General features: G+C 50.2%; 1 protein-coding gene across 4 annotated transcripts in view; it reads left to right on the top strand.

Annotated features, from left to right (window-relative positions):
* Window positions 1-1144: 1144 nt before the first annotated feature.
* The window catches only part of FAH (fumarylacetoacetate hydrolase), a 32641-nt gene continuing 12825 nt past the window's right edge, over window positions 1145-20960 (top strand). For 3 of the 4 annotated variants that reach the window (XR_009562847.2, XM_030878452.3, XM_060293747.1), the window contains exons 1-8: window positions 1145-1376; window positions 5687-5797; window positions 7108-7229; window positions 7718-7767; window positions 8128-8218; window positions 15430-15527; window positions 15616-15668; window positions 20484-20583. Coding sequence is in view for 3 of the 4 variants with exons in the window: in XM_030878452.3 (XP_030734312.1) it covers window positions 1296-1376; window positions 5687-5797; window positions 7108-7229; window positions 7718-7767; window positions 8128-8218; window positions 15430-15527; window positions 15616-15668; window positions 20484-20583 (706 nt within the window). In the remaining variant the exon portion in view is untranslated. Of the gene's footprint in view, window positions 1377-2059; window positions 2148-5686; window positions 5798-7107; window positions 7230-7717; window positions 7768-8127; window positions 8219-15429; window positions 15528-15615; window positions 15669-20483; window positions 20584-20960 lie in introns of all 4 variants that reach the window. The other variant, XM_060293748.1, reaches the window with a different exon arrangement.

Consider the following 20960-nt stretch of genomic DNA (forward strand, 5'->3'; position numbering starts at 1 on the left):
AGTTAATTGATAACTAACTCTGTGCCAGGCATTATTTGACCATCACAGAAATCCTGGAGTAGGTATTGTTATTATGTCTGTTTTACAGATGAGGAAACAGATGATTGGAGAGTTTAACTTGCCTAAAGCTAAACACTTTTGGTGCTGTCAGAGGTGGATCTCAAATCTTCCTCCTTTTTGCTGTTAGTCACCAGCATTGCAAAGAGGATTAAGGTGTAAATTTGTTCTTCTTCTCTCCCTCCCTTCCTTCATTTTTTTCTCCCTCACTCCCTTTCCCTCTCTTTCTTTTCTCTCTGTATTTTTTTTCTCAGTCTCCCCTTTCAATCTTTACACACAAATAGTTTCTTTATGCCAGGCACAAATGCTCCATAATTAATTCAATTCTCCTATCAACTCTGTGGAGTAGAAACCATGATCAATGTCATACAGAGAAGAAAGCTGAGGCAGAAAGGGGTTAAGTAACTTGTCCAAGGTCAAACATCTTGTCAGTGTCATTTTAACACTAGAATATGAAATAAACAGGTGAGTTATATTTTCTAGAATATTAATCTCATTAATGTAAGCCACAAAACAGGCACGACTGTTCCTTTCCCCGATAAAGTGGAAATGCCATAGCTGACAGATTAGCATGGTTTATGAAGGCAGAAAGGACGAGACTGGAAGCATTGTACCAGCCCCGGAGGCAGCGTCTGGCGTCAAAGGGTCTGCTGTGTCCCGGAAACCCAACAAGACTTCTGTTGAGCAGAAGAGCGGGCCACGCAGCCGGGGGAAAACGAGGCTGAAGTCACCAGGGGCAGAGCCTTAAACGCCAAGCTGGGGATCGCTCTCGGTAGAACCAGGGCCCCTGGGCCTGGCAGCTGGACCGAGGTCTCCCCGGGAGGTGGACTCCGGGACGAGGACCTTCAAAAAGGAGGGGGGGGCTGCTTGCGAAGGGTCAAAACTGTAGTGGGAGAGCCCGGAAGGACTGTGCGGGGGTGGAGCTTGCGAAGCTGGAGTGACAGGGAGAGGAGGGATTGTGCAGGGGTGGAGTTTGCTGAGGAACAGGCCTAGTGGAGGGGCGGTCTCTTGGTGGGCGGGGCACGAGGGCGGTCTATTGGTGGGCGGGGGCTCCAGGAGGGGCGGAGCCCTAGGAGGGGGCGGGCAGGGTCCTACCGTGTCACAGCGTCAGCTCTCGAGGGACGGGCCTGAAGGGGCGGAGCCCGCAGGGGGCGCGACCCTGCCTGACCACCTCTGCGAATCCAGTCCTGCTGGTCGCGCGCAGCTCGCAGCCCGCCACCCTGCTCCGTGCCACCAGCATGTCTTTCGTCCCAGTGGCCGAGGATTCCGACTTCCCCATCCACAACCTGCCCTACGGCGTCTTCTCCACCAAAGGCAACGTGAGCTGCAGTGTTCGGCTTCCGGGCGCGGGGAGGGAGGGCTTCCCCTCCGCCCGGGACCCCCACGCCACCTTCCTGCTCCGCCCCTGGCCTCAGCCCAGCCCTGCCACCTCCGCCAGCACCCGACGGAGCAGGACATCGGGCCCGTCGTTTCCCTGCTAGACGCCTCTCGCGAAGACCGCCGGTGTCATTTGGGGCCTAACGAGCGGTGCCTCGCATTCTCCTCCCTGGGGAGTGCGATGGGAGGTGGGGTGGAGGCAAGGGCCTTTTTTCTTTGGAGGGGCCGATCATGGAGAGTACTTGTGGGTTCAGATCCCTCCTGGTAACTTTCTAGATGTGCAAGTTATTGAAATTCTCAGCCTCAGTTTCTGCAGGTTTGTGTGAGAATTAAACGCAAAATGAAACGGTACATATGAGTCTCCCTTTCGGGTAGGCAGAGCAAGTTCTCTTATTATTACAGAGGAGTTGAAACACAATCATACTGCCTACTCCGAAGTCATTTGGCTTTGTTGTCTCCCCCCAAGGCACCACGTTGTAACCGGTTGTTTTCTCCCAGGTTAGCCTCTAACCCTAGAACTCGGGAAATATTAACTGACCCGGTATTTTCAGTAGCTCGGAGGGATGAGCGCCTTTGCTGGCAGTAGAGGCCTGGGATCTAAGAGGTTATGTTTCTTTACTTCCAGCTGGCCTTCTTTCAGCTCCCTGGGCTCCCTGGCATTCCCTTGCTGATCAGAAGAAGCCCTTTTGGGCAGAGAAATGAAATTTCACTTAGTAAGTGTAGTCTGATTGGCAGAAAGAAATCTTTGAAAACTGGGGGTTTATCAACAAATATATAAGAAGGTCCCTGGGTGGGGAAAGCAGATTCCCCTGGATTTATTCATGGTATTTTGGGCTTAGCTTTCTGCTCCCAACTTTAAAGGTAAACTCCTGATTCATAGAAGCCCAGAATCTGCTTGTGCCCAAGTGTTCGGGAACTGTTTGCTAAATGGAGTTCCTGTCAGTTAGCCCCTTCCTGGAAACTGGGTTCCCTGCCCCCATGGCAAAAAATGCCTAGGTCTAGAAGATTCAACATGTGGTTTCACAACTGCCTGGCCTGGCCAGTTGTTGCAAGTATGCAAAAAGGTAACACTCAGTCCCCTGGAGGGCTGCAAATACAACTAAGAGGCATGTTAAACCTTAACCTGCGTTAGCCAAGTGCACTCTGCTGGCGAGCCCTCCCCTGCACTCCTCTGACGCTTTGTCCTCAGCTGTGTGTCCTCAACCTTTACTCCACAAATCCATTAGGCAGAAGCCTTTGGGGGGGGTGCTCTGACTTGCTCTCCCAGAAGATTCTGGAATGAATGCCCCTTAGGGTATGGCTAGTGGCTTTCAGACTCCATGCCCCAGCTGTTCCACATTAGAATGTGCAAGGACAGCCACTAGGGAGGTTCACTGCCCTCTGAAAGGAGTGCTGGGGGTTGGGAGTGGGCCCCCTGGGCATTGCAGAAGGCTGAGGGCCTTCAAGTGGAACAGGCTGTGTCTGAAGCTATGGCTGCAGGCACTGGACATTCCAAAGGTGGTGGCTGCCTCTCCAGGCTGACCTAGTCGCCCACGCACAGCCTCCCTCTCCTCCATGCCAGTGGCCAGCCGTGCATAATTTGGGTGGAACAATAGTGAATTAATCCGGCTTTCATTTTAGTCATTCTTTTATTCAGTGAATGCTTATGAACCTCAACCCTGGGCCAGATTCTGGGCTGGGAGTTGGGGATCAAAGGCACACGGGACACCCTCCCTCCATCGTGGGTTGCTCATGGACTAGTAGAGCAGACCCTGGCTCTCTCTGTGAAGACAGGGACCGTGGCTTCTGAGAAACAGACGCTGCAGTAATCTGGAGCTGACGGCCAAGGTGCTCAAGTCCCCATGGTTCCGGCCCTGCCTCTGCCTCCAGACCCTCTGCTCTGTCTAGCCACACTGGCTGCCTTTCAGTTTCTGAAACATTCTTTTTTTTTTTTTTTTTAAATATTTATTTATTTACTTTGGCTGCGCTGGGTCTTAGTTGCAGCACTGGGGATCTTTTAGTTTGCAGCAAACTCTTAGTTGCAGCCTGTGGAATCTAGTTCCTCAACCAGGGATCGAACCCAGGCCCGCTGCATTGGAGGCGCAGAGTCTTAACTGCTGGACCACCACGGAAGTCCCAGTTTCTGGAACTTTCTAAGAGCAGTTTCCTGCCTCAGGACCTTCACACGTATTGCTCTTTCTATCTGGAATACTCTTTTTTTCCTACTCTGTGTATGTCTGATTTCTTCTCACTCTTCTGGGCCCAGCTTAAATGTCACCTCCTCAGAGAGAGCTGTCCCCTAAGCACCCTCACTGAACTCCAGCCACAGTTATCGTCTGTCACCTCACCGTGTGCTTCCTTTTGCTTCTGGAGGGTGGGAACCATGTCTCTCCTCGATCGTCAGTGCTTCTGCAGCCTTCGTATACTGCTGGGCTGAAGGAGATGCTCCATAAATTGTTTTGTCTGAGTGAATGTCTGCCCTGTGTCTGGTCTGGTGATAAGAGATTTACAGATGTTAATTAATTGAATTCTCACTACAAACTTGCTGTTGTGCTACTGTCCCCATTTTACAGATGAGGAAACTGAGGCTCAGAGAGGCTAAGAGTCCTGCTCCAGGTCTCACAGCCAGTAAGAGGCAGATTTGGGGTTGCACCCCACAGCTGTGAGCTCCCAAACCCCATGCTTTTCCCTCTGTCAAGCTGGGAGGTGGGTAAAGATCTCCTTTGGACAACATTCGGTGGGATATGACCAAATGTTATAAAGCGGAGGCAATGCACACGCATTCTCTTAAAGTTAGACTTAGGATATCTCTTACTAATTTGTCTCCCTCAGGTTATACATGGGAACCTGAGGCCCTCAGAGGACCAAGGACTTGTCCAAAATGATAAGATGGTGAATGACAGAGTAGGCAGGACCCCAGGGATCGGGAGTCTAACGCTGAAGAAAATAACTCCCAACAGTTAAAGTAGAGGGACTCACTGTCTCACGTCCTCACGTCTAGGTCTAGAAGATTCAACATGTGGTTTCACAGTTGCCAGGGTTTGGAACACAAGGGCGGCTTCTCGCCATGCTTGCAGCCGAGGAGGCAGGCAGCCACACTTGGGACTAGGTCTCTGATGTTGCTCAGTGGCCTCGGCTCCTTCCTGCAGCTTGGTGTGGGGGCCAGGGTCAGAGAAGTGGCCCAGGGGTCTGCCTGCATATCCCTTAAGTGGGCAGCCGCTGGGGTCCAGGTGGCCCAGCTCATTGCCCAGGGAGATGAGGCCCAGGGAGCTGGGAATGAGGACCACCCTCTCCAGGCAGCTTCCTCATGAGCAGGGTCTGCCCGGGGCCTCAGGGCCAGGTGAGGGTGTGGCTCCGGTCTACCCCTGTGCACGGAGGGATAGCCATCTTCTCTCAGCCCCCTGAAATGAGCAGCCACTGGAGATAAGGCCAGCCAGTAGCCCCACCTCTAAACTCCCTGGAACTGAAATGGCAAAGCTGGTGGTTCAGGAGAGCTGGAAGCTCAGCTCAGGACAGAGCTTTAGGAGGTCGAGTCTGCAGACATGCTCTCAAGTTCCTTGTTGATGAGCAAATTTCAGGGCCATGTGGACAAAGGTCAGGCTTTGCCAAATATTTGCGACATTGTCACACTCAGGGCTGAAGCTGGGATTTGATGGTGCAGAAAGGAACTTTTCCTGCCTGCTCTGAGCAGTCTGGTTTCATGCTCCCTGGTGACCCGAGCTCTGCTCTGTTTCAGCCATAATAGAGCTCATTAGTCCAAGCCCCTGGCCCTCAGCACTGTGCCTGGGACACGCTCTGCTGTGCAGAGGAATTGTCCCCAAGGGAAGGCCTAGGTTAAACCTGAGAAATAATCCAGTTGCCCGGTGAGGTGGTGAGCTTTTCATCATCAGAGGCATTTAAGCAACACCTGAGGAGCTTTGCTGGGGACTTTGCCTGGATGAGGGGCTTGGACTAGGCCTCTTTCAACTTACCCACTCCAAGGGGTGTTTGATTTATTTTCCATTGAGGAAACACAGATTCTTTTCCCTTCTTGTCCTAGAGGCAGACATGGCACCAGGTTCTTCCCGGACAGAGATCACAGGGTCAATTTCAGCCCTCTGAGAGGCAAAGGGAGCTGGGGTACCGTGCTAAGGATCCAGTTCCTCAGTCCCTCTCCACAGAGGGCCATGTAAAGACAAGAGCCAGGGGCTCGTAAACAGACAGACTTGCTGGGTAAGTGAGCCAAGGCCGGCTGAGGCTGTGCCCAGTGCTGACCATGCCACCTTCCTCCCAGCCAAGACCAAGGATCGGCGTGGCGATTGGTGACCAGATCCTAGACCTCAGTGTCATTAAGCACCTCTTCACTGGGCCTGTCCTCTCCCAACACCAGGATGTCTTTGATCAGGTAGGACATTGTGACATGGCTTGTCCTGGATCTCAGTGGCCTTTGTTGCAAATGCCGCTAAGAAAATGCCCTTTGCCTTCCGTTTCTGAGAGAGGTAGTGCCTTGAGGGCTCAGAGATTTTACTTGGGTAAGGTTGGGGGGTGGCTGTGAGACAGACAGGCTGGCAGGAGGTAGCCTTGGGACAGCGCAGGGTGGGTTCCTGGATGAGAAGAGTGTCAGTCCCGGGCTTCCCTAGTGGCGCAGTGGTTGAGGGTCCGCCTGCCGATGCAGGGGACGCGGGTGCGTGCCCCGGTCCGGGAAGATCCCACATGCCACGGAGTGGCTGGGCCCGTGAGCCATGGCCACTGAGCCTGCGCATCCGGAAAAAAGAGTGTCAGTCCCTCCGCAGTCCTAGGCCCTCCCCAGTTGTCTCTGAGATGATGCTCTCCAATAACTGGTTCATTTCCTCATTTTAAGCTGGTTGAGTCTCTGCTTGTTCCAGGCCGGTGCTGGGCCCTCCGAGGGAGGGAGCCATGAGCCCTGCCCTCCAGGTTTGATTCCAGCCTGGGAAGAATGGACAGCTTGCCCCAAGTGCCCTCTGTGTTGCCACCATTTTAGGAGTCAGCCTGAAGGATACGTACACGAGTGATGGACGTGAATTTACTTCCCTGTAAACGGTCCAGTGCTTTGGTGTGCATCCTCCCTCCCGTTCCATGGAAGGAAGATGATATATATTGAGGACCTCCTATGTGTCAGGAGTTTTACACACATCTCTTGTTCAATTATCATGACGACCCACTGGCATAGGAATGGAATCCTCATTAGATGAATGAGGGTCTAATCTGAAACGGGACACGATTCTCCCAGGTCACATGGCTGCAAGGATTGGAGCTGGGGTTGGAACTCTGGCCTTGAGAATCCACAAGTGCTTTTTCTGCTACACTTCACTGGCTCAGAAACCTCTTCTTAACTTACGTGAAGGGGATTGGTGTAGACTGCAGTACCCCTGCAGACCGGAGGCCCCCACTGGAGGAACGCAGCCATCTTCACTGCAGGCGGGGCCAAGCTTAACCAGGCAGCTGTCCCAGATAGGAGCTCCCAGGCTTTGCCAATTGCAAGTCCATGAGGGGATGAAGCCCCATCAGGAAAGATGACACGTCTCCCCAGCTCGATGACAGAACTAAGAACCAAAGTCCTGAGAGTTGGAATGAACTGGGATAAGTGACAGGGGACCCAGAAAGCTGGCCAGGCTCTCTCCTGTCAGTAGGAGGGGTAGCACAAGGGGCTTTCCCACGTGTGATCTTCTTTCTTCCTGTGCATCTTGGTCCTAGCCAGCTCTCAACAGCTTCATGGGCCTGGGTCAGGCTGCCTGGAAGGAGGCAAGAGGATTGTTGCAGAACCTGCTGTCCGTCAGCCAGGCCAGGCTCAGAGATGACACGGAGCTTCGGAAGCGGTGAGGAGCCCGTGGACCGTGGTGGGTGGGGAGGAGGGGACCTGGCTTGTCGGAAGAGGACGGTGTGGTCGTCAGGGACGTTCTGAGTCACAGGTTGGCTGCCTTGGCTTCATCCAGCCCGGACCTGGGCTGCATTTTGGTGAGAGGGCTCTGGGCCGACTGGGATTACCTCTCTGCCTGGACTGGGGTGTCCAGGCCATGCCTGGCCCACCGGCCCACTCCCTTGCTCACTCAGCCATTCCTCTTCAGCATCATTTGTGTCCTTGTCTGGTTTCCAAACAAGGGGTAATATAGCCCATTGCCTAGAGTGGAACCTAGAAGCGGGGGAGAGGCAACTTGTCTTTAGTGGGTGGATGCCCATCCTGGGGTGGCCCCAGGCCAGTCTGGAAGCGCTCGCTGGAGATTGTGAGCAGGACTTGGGCCATGATCTAGGCTGAGCCTGTGAATGACCAAAGCTTGACCTTGAAGCCCCTTGTTCTGTGTTTCAGTGCATTCACCTCCCAGGCTTCCGCCACAATGCATCTTCCGGCCACCATAGGTGAGTCCAGTCCCTTTACCAGGATGCACACGGAGCAGCTGCTGCTCAGGGGCAGGCACAGCTGGAGCAAAGGCCTGGCAAGCGGAGCCCGTGGGTGGGAGGGGGGTCTGCCACTCTTTTGCAAATTCCATTGTCTGTTTCAGGAAGTCTCGGCTCCTTGTTTCTTTTTCGTTTCTCAACTGGGAGTTCTCAAAACGAATTTTTAGTGAGGCGAATTTGTGTCGCATGTCTGGCGTGCTCTCCCGGCCCCTTCCGCCCACCCCTCCTTGTTCTCCCGCTCCGACCCTGCCTCGGAACTGGCCCTTCTCCGACCTGCGGAATCCAGGTCACTGAAGGCATCTCCCGACCTTTCCCCCGCAGGCGACTACACGGACTTCTATTCCTCTCGGCACCACGCCACCAATGTCGGAATCATGTTCAGGGGCACAGAGAACCCGTTGATGCCCAATTGGTATGTTCTGGACCAGTGTGTGGCTAAGTTCCAAGTCTGTCTTTACGTGCCCGGTAGCGTGTTGTCCCAGGAGCTGCCAAGTCCTCTCAGGTTAAGGAAACCCGGGAGGAAAGCTAACAATGACCATGATGTCACCACTTCTGGAAACAGTGGCCTCAGACTCTGGTCCTCCTCTCCCTTCAGCCCTGGACCTGCTGTGGGATCATGGGGACTTCCCTTAAGCTCTTTGATCTAGAGAACACGGGTTGGAATTAGATCCTGACTCACTAACATCCTTCCGGATCCTTTTGTTTGTAAGCTGTGAATTACGGTTCTATTGGCAAGTCTTCCATGCCAGCATTCTCCATACTTAGACTCTTCCGATGGATGAGAATCCTCAAGTGTGCCCAGTGCCGTGTTTTCTCAAAGAGTGGTCAGCTCGAAACGGGGGCTGCATTTATTTATTTGATCCTCATAGAGGTTCTTTGGGGTCGCCAAGGCTATGACTGACACCCCCATTTCACAGGAAGGGAAACAGACTTAGAGAAGGAGCAACTTGCCTGAGGACAAACAGGGCCAAAGGCTGTCTCCTAACACCCAAGTCAAGGCCATTGCCGGAGCCTAGAACGCAGAGCCAAGATCGTTGCCCTTTGCTGTGTGTTGTCCTCTAGATGTGATGGTTATTCAGAGCACAGTGGCAGGCACACGCCCCAGGCCGAGTGCCCTGGGCCACACACAGTTACTGTGGTGGACAGAGACTTTCCCCTCTTTTAGTGGGTGTTTCAGATAAGCTGTGCCAGAAGGGGCTGCGTCTGTCAGAACCAAGAGGAAGAAGGGGGAAGAGAGTGGATTACGACCCAGAGAAGTTAAGCAACCAGGCCAAGGTTGCAGAACAAGGCCAGGGTGCGTCTAGGACTGCAGGAGGCCAATGAGTCACGACTCTGGCCCTGTGCATGGTCCAGGCCAAGTGGGGGAGTCCCAGCCCGTTTCCTTCTGCAGGGTAAGAGCAAACGGGCTTTCTCTCTCAATGTTTGATGCAAAGTAGTCGGCGGCTGTGCCTTTTTTACTTTATGCATATATCCTTTATTATAAAGGTAATATATGCTTGTTGTGATTAACCGAAACAGAAAATACATAAAGTACATAAAGTAAAAATTTCAAATGTGCATACCATTGGACACACAGTCTTACTTTCATGCATCTATCCTACAGAAATAATGTTTGAATTCAAGGGCAAAGATGTTTACCAGCAATCTTTCTAAGGACCCAAAGCTGGAAGCAATCTGAATGGTTATTGGTGGAGGACTAGTTGAAAAATCATGGTCTTTTCACAATATGAAATGTTTTGTAGCTGTCGAAAGAAAGATTTAGGATCAAAAGTCATGTGCATGATATACATATATATTTTTTTAAATAGATTTTATTTATTTATTTATTTTTGGCTGCGTTGGGTCTTTGTTGCTGCGCGCGGGCTTTCTCTAGTTGCAGAGAGCGGGGGCTACTCTTCGTTGCGGTGCACAGGCTTCTCACTGCAGTGGCTTCTCTTGTTGCAGAGCACGGGCTCTAGGCACGCAGGCTTCAGTAGTTGTGGCATGCGGGCTCTAGAGCACAGGCTCAGTAGTTGTGGCTCGCGGTCTCTAGAGCGCAGGCTCAGTAGTTGTAGCTCGCGGGCTTAGTTGCTCTGCTGCTTGTGGGATCTTCCCGGACCAGGGCTGAAACCCATGTCCACCGCATTGGCAGGTGGATTCTTAACCACTGCGCCACCAGGGAAGCCCCACTTTCATGATATATGACGTGAAGGTATTGTGTAAAGTGAATTCTCATTTTTATAAAAAGACAGAAAAATATATGTACATTCATACTGTATTAGTTTCTTGTGGTGGCTATAACCAATTACCACAAACTCGGTAGCTTAAAGCAACACGGATATATTCTCTCACAGTTCTGGAAGTCAGAAGTTTGAAATCAGCTTCACTAGGCCAAAGATAAGGTGTCGGCAAGGCTGGTTCCTCTGGGAGGCTCTAGGGGAAGAATCCATTTCCTTGTCTTTTTCAGCTTCCAGAGGCTGCCCACGTTCCTTGGCTTGGGACCCCTGCCTCAGATAACTCCACCCTCTTGGTTCTGTTACCCACCAGGGTTCTTGGCCTTCCCCAAGCAATAGAAATTGACTAGAGGCCAGACAAGAAATTCAGGCAAGGCTTTATTGTGCCCCTGCTGCAGCGGCGAGAACAAACAAAAGGTTCCCTTGATTGCTCGCTCCCCGAGGGGGGGCAAGCTTGTTCCTTATATGGGGTGAGGGTAGGGGTGTGTCCAGGGGTCGGGCCAGGGGTGTGGCTTAGGTGTTTTGCCCACCCCTTAGGTGGTGGTGTGTGCAGGGGGCATGCGCAGCCCCCTGCTTTTGCTCCCGACACCCTGTTTTTGCCCCAGGCTCTTCAAAAGTGGCAGTTGGGATTTTTTCGGTCTCTTTGTATCTTTCGGGTCCAGAATTTGCCCCAGCTGCACAAGCACACAGTTATTTTTAGTCCCATACAGTTTCTTTGTATTTTGTTGCTCATGGAGAGGTGTGTCCAGGTGCAAGGATTGCGGCACTGCAGCAAAGGGTCCCAGGTCCCATCCTGTCTCAGTTCCATCTGCAATTGTCCTAATTCCTTCTTTGACCTTCTTGCCTCCCCTTTGTAAGGACCCTTATGATTACGTTTAAGGACCACCTGGATGATTCAGCATAATCTCTCCCATCTCAAGATTATTGACTTAATCACATCTGCAAGTCTCCTTTGCTATAGAAAGTAACATCTGTAGGTTCCAGGGAATAGGACCTGAATATCTTTTTTGTTTTATGGGCCGTGCCTCATGACTTATGGGAGCTTAGTTCCCCGACCAGGTATCAAACCCACTCCCCCTGCATTGGAAGCATGGAGTCTTAACCACTGGACCATGAGGGAAGTCCCAGGACCTTGGTATCTTTTGAGAGGCTATTATTGAGCCACACACACACACATGCACACTCATACATGTACACACACATATACCTACACACATACCTACACATATACACACACTCGTACATACACATACACACACACACATGCACACATTTGCATAGACTGCTATGAGCATAGAGAAAAGTCCAGAATAATAGATTCCAGACCAACTTTACTTCCTTCAGGGGAGTGGCTGGATGGGGAGAGCTGACTAACTTCTGTGCTGTTTGAATCATTACATGGAATGTAATTGCACACAGTTGTATTTTATAACTTAAGCCAATAAGGGGAGTAAAGGGGGAGAAGAGGGAAACCCCCAACCCACTCCCCAGAGGCCATTACTCTGAATGGTGGCTGGCCCATCGCCTTCACCTCTCCAGGTTACGGGTGCGCACACACACACACACACACACACACACACACACACGGACACGCACGGCCACATACACGTTTCATTTCTTTAGTTAACAAAATGAGACCATGCTGACTGACATTTGCGTTTTTCACTTTAATATGTCATTGACATTGCTCCGTGTAAATAAACTTAAATCTACCTCAGTCTTTACGAAAATAGATTTTTTTTGATTAGGTAATATAAAGGCAAATGCATGGTAAATTGCCGTTTATCTAACAAGATGCAAAAAATACTAGACAGTGGTAAATGTGTATAGAAATATCAAGGGACAGTAAATTCCAGGTGGTGGCCCCCTCCGGGGTGGGGTCAGGAGGGGTGGGAAGCAGAGGGAAGGGACCGGGAGGGCTACCAAGGGGGTGTTATTTTTATTTTTCGGTGTTTCTGGCCACGTGGCACACGGAATCGTAGTTCCCAGACCAGGGGTCTAACCCATGCCCCCTGCAGTGGAAGCGCGGAGTCTTAGCCACTGAACCGCCAGGGAGGTCCTTATGAAGGGGGCGTTTTTAATTGGCTTAGACAGCCTGTTGGTGCTGTGTGGTTATTTGTCTTATTATATCTTTTTGTATATCATAAATATTGCAAAATACATATTCAAACATTTAAAAAACTAAAAGCTACAAAAAATCATCAATGCATGTACATAGTCCGGAATTCCAAAGGAATTTATGGGTAAACAGTGGGAAAAAAGCAAGATTCTGCCACCCTGTCCTTCATCCTCCTTCCTTTCTCTGAAGGCAAAACCTTTATCAGCTGCTTAGAGATTCTTTCACAGATACTCTACACAGTCAGTGCTCTCTTATTAAATTGAAAGACTGTTTTGTGCTGAATAGAAATTAACCCTTTGTTGTAATGCGGTGCAACTCTTTTCTCCCATTGTGGCATCTTTTTACTTTATTTGCTCTTTCTTGATGCAGAAATTTTACCTTTCTATAAAGTCAAACATGTCCATCATTTCCTTCATGGCATTTACTTTTTTTTTTTTTCGGTACGCGGGCCTCTCACTGTTGTGGCCTCTACCGTTGCGGAGCACAGGCTCCGGACGAGCAGGCTCAGCGGCCATGGCTCACGGGCCCAGCCGCTCCGCGGCATGTGAGATTTTCCCGGACTGGGGCACAAACCCATGTCCCCTGCATCGGCAGGCGGACTCTCAACCACTGCGCCACCAGAAAAGCCCGGCATTTACCTTTATGTCGGGCTCAGACTTTCTCCACCTCAGGAATTTGAAGATTTGGGGAGTATTTTTTCCTAGTACTTCTTAGAGCCTTACTCTGCATAAATTCTGATCTGTAATCCACTGGGGATTTCCTTTTGTGTGTGATGTGAGGTGTGGGTCTGTATTCGTTTCCTGGACTGCTGTAACAAGCTTCCATACGCTGGGTGGCCTAAAACCACAGACATTTATTAGCTCGCGGGTCTGAAGGCCGCAGGTCTGGAATCTAGGTTTTGGCAGGGCCCCACTCCCTCTGGAGGCTCCAGGGGACAGGCCGTCTCCCTGCTTGTCCCGCTCTGGTGGCTGCAGGCCATCCTTCCTGGGCAGCATCACTGCAGCCTCTGCCTCTGTCTACACAGGGCCTTCGCCTCTTCCCTTTGTTTCCTCTTGTGTGCCTCTTATAAGGACACTTGTCACTGGATCTAGGGCCCACCTGGCTAATCCAGGATGACCTCATCTCAAGATCCTTAACTTAAACCCTTTTTCCAAATAAGGTCGCGTTCGCATCGTCTAGGGGTCAGGACGTAGACATACTTCCAGGGAACCATATTCTACCCATTACAGGATCTAACTTATCTTGTTATGCAAAAACGTTTTTCACTTTTTATGTATTATGTTCTTTGTTTTAACCAGCTTGTTCAATTGATCTGTTCCTAGCAGTACCGTACCGTACCGTAAATCACCTTATGATGGTGTTTGGAAGTTCTTTCATCTTTCATTTCCTCTCCCATATTTCTGTCTTATAAACAGAGCTCTTGACGGTGTTCCTGTGCTCTGGATGGCTCTCCCGCTCTGAGCTTTATGATCTAGTCCCCGGGTCCCATTGTAGTAGGTAGGGAGGGGGCTACAGGGGAAGCAGCAGAACTTTGTGGTCGGAGAGACCCAGGTTTGAATTCCAATGGCAGCACTTCACACGGGGTCACCTCGGCCAAGCCTTGGACGCTCCTGAGCCTGAGTTTGCTCAGCGCTGTCCCATTACGCCTACTGTGCAGGGCTGTTGTGAGGAGGGCATGAAAAGGGAAACAACAGGAAAGCACCCCGTGTGATGCTGCGTATTCTAAGCGCAGAGTACGTACACAGTAACCATTTCAGTTATTCTGCGTGTATTTGCATCAGCACCATATTGATGCTGGAGACAAGGATGGGAGGAAATCATACTTTTTCCCACTGTTTAAGTACCTTTTGCTTTTTTGAAAAATGTAAATTGCACATAACATAAAATTTACATCTTAAGCATTTTTAAGTGCACAGTTCAGTGGCATTAGTACCTTCATATTGTCGTGCACCCATCACCACCATCCATCTCCACAAGTTTTTCATCTTTTCAAACTGAATCTCTGGACCCATGAAAGAATAACTCCCCGTTTCCACCCGCCGCCCCGCCAGCCCCTGGACACCACCATTCTACTTTCTGTCTCTATGAATTTGACTCCGCTAAGTACCTCATGTAAGTGGAATCAGGCCGTATTTGTCCTTTGGTGTCTGGCTTGTTTCACTAGCACAATGTCCTCAAGCTTCGCCTGTGGTGTAGCCTGTGTCATTATTTCCATCCTTTTTAATGCTGAGCAATACTCCATTGTATGTATAGACCTCATTCTTGCTTATCTGTTTATCTATTGCTGGACACTTGGGAGTACCTTTCGATATTTGAACCATGTATATATGTGGACTCCCTTTCTTTTTTTTTTTAAACTTTTTATTTTATATTGGAGTATAGCCGATTAACAATGTTGTGATAGGGACTTCCCTGGTGGCGCAGTGGTTAAGAATCCGCCTGCCAATGCAGGGGACATGGGTTCGATCCCTGTTCTGGGAAGATCCCACATGCTGTGGAACAACTAAGCCCGTGTGCCACCACTACTGAGCCCGTGTGCCACAACTACTGAAGCCCACGCGCCTAGAGCCTGTGCTCCACACCAAGAGAAGCCACCGCAGTGAGAAGCTCGCGCACCGCAATGAAGAATAGCCCCCGCTCACCGCAACTAGAGAAAGCCCGCACGCAGCAACAAAGACCGAATGCAGCCAATAAATAAATGAATTTTAAAAAACCAAAAAAAAACCAATATTGTGATAGTTTCAGGTGTGCAGCAAAGCGACTCAGCCATACGTATACATGTATCCATTCTCCCCCAGACTCCCCTCCCATCCAGGCTGCCACTTAACATTGAGCAGAGTTCCCTGTGCTATACAGTAGGTCCTTGTTGGTTATCCATTTTAAAGCTCTCTTTTTCTCATCCACTTTTTTTTTTAATATTTATGTATTTATTTGGTTGCACTGGGTCTTAGTTGCTACAGGTGGGCTCCTTAGTTGCGGCACATGGGCTCCTTGGTTGCAGCCCATGGACTCCTTAGTTGTGGCATGGAACTCTTAGTTGCAGCATGCATGTGGGATCTAGGTCCCTGACCAGGGATCAAACCTGGGCCCCCTGCATTGGGAGTGCAGAATCTTAACCACTGCATCACTAGGGGAGTCCCTGGTTATCCATTTTAAATATGGCAGTGTATACATGTTGATCCCAAACTCCCTGACTATTCCTTCTCCCTTTCATTTTTAATTTGAAAACATTTTGAAATTTACTTTGCACGTGTAACAGTGTTGATGCTTTCTCTCTCCTTCCTTCCTCAGGCTGCACTTACCAGTGGGCTACCACGGCCGTGCTTCCTCCGTCGTGGTGTCTGGCACCCCAATCCGCAGGCCCAAGGGACAGATGAGACCCGATGACTGTAAGTACCCTGCCATGCTCCGCTCTGTGTCCCCACACCCTGAGTTCCACGCCTGGCACTCACTAGCCTCTTTCTGGTATGATTCCAGCTAAGCCTCCTGTGTATGGTGCCTGCAAACTCTTGGACTTCGAGTTGGAAACAGTAAGCCATGTCTTGATGTTTTATTGGCATAGGGTCTGTATATACACTAGGGCAGGAGAGCTCCCTGGGATGGCCGCCCTGGACGACAGGCCGTTCCCCCATCTCAGCCACGTTAATGGCAGTCCTGGGTCCCCACTGGGCCATCGGAAGTACTGTCCATCCTCATTATTCACTGATTCCATATTTGAAAATTCACCTACTCACTAACAGTTCGTTCATAACCTCCAAATCAATACTAGCGGGAGCTTTTGGGGGTCACCTGAGGGCATGCACAGGGTGGCAAAAAATTTGAGTCTCCCGATGTGCGTGTCCCCATCTGAGGTTGAACAAGGCCCGGCTCTGCCTTCGTGTCTGAGCTCTCGTACTGCAAACAAGTGTCCTTTTTACTGTCTATTCAGTGCCACGTTATTTTCCATTTTTGTGCTTTTCGTTGAGGTGCTAGCTCCCAAGCACAAGAAAGTTGTGATGCGCACCCTGTAGAAAACGTGTGTGCTAGATAAGCTGCCCTGGGGCCTCATAGTGCCTGTGCCTTGAGTTCACGTTCATGAATCGACCACATACAGGCAGACCTTGTCTTACTGCACTTTGCTACATTGCACTTCACAGATACTGCGTTTTTACAAATTGAATGTTCGTGGCAACCCTGCATCGAGCAAAGTCTGCTGGTGCCATTTTTCCAACAGCGTTTGCTCACTTTGTGTCTCTGTGTCACATTTTGGTAATTCTCATAATATTTCTCTTCTTTTCTTTTTTTAAATAAATTTATTTTATTTATTTATTTTTGGCCGCGTTGGGTCTTCATTGTTGTGCACGGGCTTTCTCTAGTTGTGGCGAGCGGGGGCTACTCTTTGTTGTGGTGCGTGGGCTTCGCATTGCAGTGGCTTCTCTCGTTGCAGAGCACGGGCTCTAGGCGCGTGGCTTCAGTTGTTGTGGCACATGGGCTCAGTAGTTGTGGCTCTCTGGATCTAGAGTGCAGGCTCAGTAGTTGTGACACACTGGCTTAGTTGCTCCACGGCATGTGGGATCGTCCCAGATCGAACCCATATCCCTTACACTGGCGGGCAGATTCTTAACCATTGTGCCACCAGGGAAGTCCCTCTTTTTTTAAAAAAATTAATTAATTAATTAATTAATTAAGTTTTGGCTGTGTTGGGTCTTCGTTGCCAGGCACCAGCTCTCTCTAGTTGCGGTGAAGGGGGGCTGCTCTTCGTTGTGGTGCATGGGCTTCTCACTGCAGTGTCTTCTCTTGTTGTGGGGCACGGGCTCTAGGCACACGGGCTTCAACAGTTGTGGCACACAGGCTCAGTAGTTGTGGCACACGGGCTTAGTTGCTCCACGGCATGTGGGATCTTCCTGGACCAGGGCTCGAACCCATGTCCCCTGCATTGGCAGGCGGATTCTTAACCACTGCATCACCAGGGAAGTCCCCTTTCGTAATATTTCAAACTTTTTTGGGTTTTTTTGGCCATGCCAGGCAGCATGTGGGATCTCAGTTCCCCAACCAGGGATCAAACCCATGCCCCCCTGCAGTGGAAACACGGAGTCTTAACCACTGGACTTCCAGGAAGTCCCAATATTTCAAACTTTTTCATCATTATTGTATTCGTTATGGTGATCTGTGATCGGTGATCATTGATGTCACTGCTATGATTTACTGAAGGCTCAGATGATGGTTAGCATTTTTTAGCCATAAATTATTTTTTAATTAAGATATGTACATTGATGGTTTAGACCTAATGCTAGTGCACACGTAACAGACTATAGTATAGTGTAAACATAACTTTTTTTTTTTTTGGAGTTTCAGTTGATTTTTGAATTTTTTTTCTAAAGTTCTTTTTTTTTAACTTTTTAATTTATATTGGAGTATAGTTGATTACCAATGTTGTGATAGTTTCAGGTGACAGCAAAGTGATTCAGTTATACATATACATGTATCTGTTCTTTTTCAAATTCTTTTCCCATTTAGGTTGTTACATAATACCAAACAGAGTTCCCTGTGCTATACAGTAGGTCGTTGTCGGTTATCCATTTTACATATAGCAGTGTGTACATGTCAATCCCAAACTCCCTGACTGTCCCTCCCCCCAGCCCCCAACCTTCCCTCCTGGTAACCATAAGTTCGTTCTCTAAGTCTGTGAGTCTGTTTCTGTTTTGTTAATAAGTTCATTTGTATCATTTCTTTTCCGATTGCGCATATGAGCGATTTCATACGATATTTCTCTCTCTCCCTGACTTCACTCAGTATGACAATCTCTAGGTCCATCCATGTTGCTGCAAATGGCATTATTTCATAAACATAACTAACTTTTATAAACACTGGGAAACCAAAAAAAATTCGTGTGACTCGCTTTATTGAGATCTTCGCTTAATTGTGGTGGTTTGGCACCAACCTGAAATATGACCAAGGTGGTCCTGTATATGAAACCAGCTGTCCTTAAACAGAAGCACACACAAAGCAAGGTTATATGCTGATTTGTTGATGTGAATGTTGTGACCTGAGGCTGGCAGGAGCTTAACCCCGTATTTCCCCTAGAAGCGATATACCTGTATTTGCTAACTCGGTGTTTCTAATGACTTTATAGAATATAATTATTACCAATAACAAGAATCAACTACATCAGCCCCATTGCACTTGTGGCTGGACCTGCACAACCTCAAAACTGTTTATTTCAGGGCTGTGCATTTTTTTAAATTAAACTTATTTTGAGATCATTGTACACTCACGTGCAGGTGTAAGAAACAGTACCGAGAGCTCCAGAATCCTTCACACACTCTACCCCAGTGTAACATCCTGCACAGCAAGATGGTCATCTCACAGCCAGATGTTGACATCAATCCAGTTGGTTCCCTCACCCCAAGGACCCCTCATGCTGCAGGGCTGTGCATTCTGAGAGGGACACTGAATTCCAGGAAGCCCCCAAGGTCAAGGGACGGGGAAAGAGATGGGAAGGAGGAGGTGAACTGGAGGGGAGTGTCCCGGGACACCGGCAGTGTCTTCAGTCTCTGCCGGGTCATCGGATGCTGGGTAGCGGAGCCAGGCCGGGGCAGGGAGGTGCGGGCAGGCCGTGGAGGGGGCTTCTCAAAGTCAGCACTCAGGGCTTCAGGTGATGCTCAGAGTGTCTCCTCATGCAGGTGGAGGGAAGGGGCTGCGGAGTGCGCTGGTAGGGCTGGGGGCGTGGGAATCTAGGTTGATTGGAGGCAGGCTGGACCTCCCTGTAGTTCCAGCCCTGCCTTGTGATTTCTTTAGATTCTGTCCAGAGGAGGGGAACAGGTGGGCACTAGTCCCCTAGTCCCAGCAGGGCGTTACCGGCCAGCCCTCCGCCCCCTGATGCCTTTGTGAGGCTGCCCCGTGAACCCTAAGAGGAGGTCTCCCAACCCAGATCCCCCAGAGCAGGGCCCCCTGGTTGGGGGCCAGGGTCTTCTCTCTGGGGGAACGGAGGACTCTGCAGACAGATGCTTCACCTGTGTTGGTTCCTGTTTCTGGGGGAGGGGGGCGGGGGGTGGTGGAAGGGGTGGGCATGATATCGACCAGGGTTCTTGGCTTCCTTAATTAATAGAAATTGACTAGAGGCAGACAAATTCAGGCAAGGCTTTATTGGGGCCCCTGCTGCTGCAGCGGGGGCAGCGAGAACAAACAACAGTTTCCCTTGCTTGCTCCCTGAGCTGGGGTGGGGGGTGGGTGGGGGGGCGGCAGGGGGGCGGGGCGGGGCGAGCTGAGCTTGTTCCTTATCTGGGGTGAGGGTAGGGGTGTGTCCAGGGGTTGGGCCGGAGGGTTGTCTTAGGTGGTCTGCCCACCCCTTAGGTGGTGTTGTGTGCAGGGGGCATGCGTAGTACCCTGCTTTTGTTCCCAACACCGGTTTTGTTCCCGCTCTTCAGAAATGGCACTTGGGTGTTTTGGTCTCTTGTATCTTGTTGTCCATAATTTGCCCCACCTGTGCATGCACCCAGTTATTTTTAGTCCCGTATAGTTTCTTTGCATTTTGTTGCTCAAGGAGAGGTTTGTCCAGGTGCAAGCACTGCAGCAAAGGGTCCCAGGTCCCATATGGTCTCAGGCAGAGGAAAAATAGAAAGTCATAGTGTGGAGAAACAGTGACGGGTAGGGAGCACAGATAATCTTGACGATGGTGGTAAGATTCTCTATAAGATGGCATCTTTTTTTTTTTTTTTTTTAGAATCTTGACAAAATTTGCAACATTTAAACACTGTCACAGAATGGATATAACTGCAACCTAGGTCCTGCAAATGTCATAGCTGATTTTGTGTGCTTTTGAGTTATCTTCTCAATTTTTCCCCCCAATGATGTCTACGTATTCTCTTGTTTCCTGGACATTGTGCTGGTGGTGCTTTCCTCTGAGACGGTGGGTGATGGGTTGGGGTGTGGGGTACGCCCCGGCAGGCTCTCTTTGCTGCATCACAGAGGCCTTCTTAGTTTTGTGAGACGAATACAAACCCTGATATTTTCATTTTTCACAAGCCTGGTGTAGCTGTCAAACCTTAAAATGCAGAGCACGGTATCGGGTGAAGGGGAAAGGGAAGAGGTGTGGGGTGGGCTGAAGGAGGGAAAGGGGGCTGCCTTGGTGATCAGGGGCCGTGAGTGGGGGCCCTGGGTGGGTACTGGCACGCAGCTGCTCACCATGTCCCCGGGGTAGCCGTCTATCTACTCGGGTGCTGGTCATGGCATAGAAACCGTGGATTCGTACACAACGGTCCAGGTCCCTAGCCGGGGTTTAGGAAATACCTGACCTTTGCCCTCCAGGCAAGTGACCTGGGGCAGCAGGTCAGAGCCAGATTCTCATCAACTGTTCCCCTTGTCAGGCTTTCTTTGTAGGCCCCGGGAACAAATTTGGAGAGCCGATCCCCATTTCTAAGGCCCATGAGCACATTTTTGGAATGGTCCTTATGAACGACTGGAGTGGTAATTACGGGATGTCGGGCATCCTGGTGTTGAGTTTCCTGCGCGCACTCTGCTCTGGGTGAAGGCTGGGTATTTGGGAAGCCATGGATGGTCTCCTGGGTCTGGTGCCGGTCAAAGTGGCTGAGAGCACAGGCTTGGGTATCAAACAGACTTCTCAGCTCTGAGCTCTTGGCCAGTTACTTCACCTCTCTGAGCTCCAGTTTTCTTGTAAGATGAACAGGGACAAGGCTGATGTCACAGCTAGTACGCTTGAGCAATTTTGTGCCAGGCCCAGGGCTGAATACGTCACATGGACTCTCCTGTCAGGTCCCTGCGAGACACTGATAATATTACTACTCCTGTTTTACACGGGTGAGGAATGAGGCACAAGGACGGCT

Source organism: Globicephala melas, chromosome 2, assembly GCF_963455315.2.
Source record: "Globicephala melas chromosome 2, mGloMel1.2, whole genome shotgun sequence".
Lineage (NCBI taxonomy): Eukaryota > Metazoa > Chordata > Mammalia > Artiodactyla > Delphinidae > Globicephala > Globicephala melas.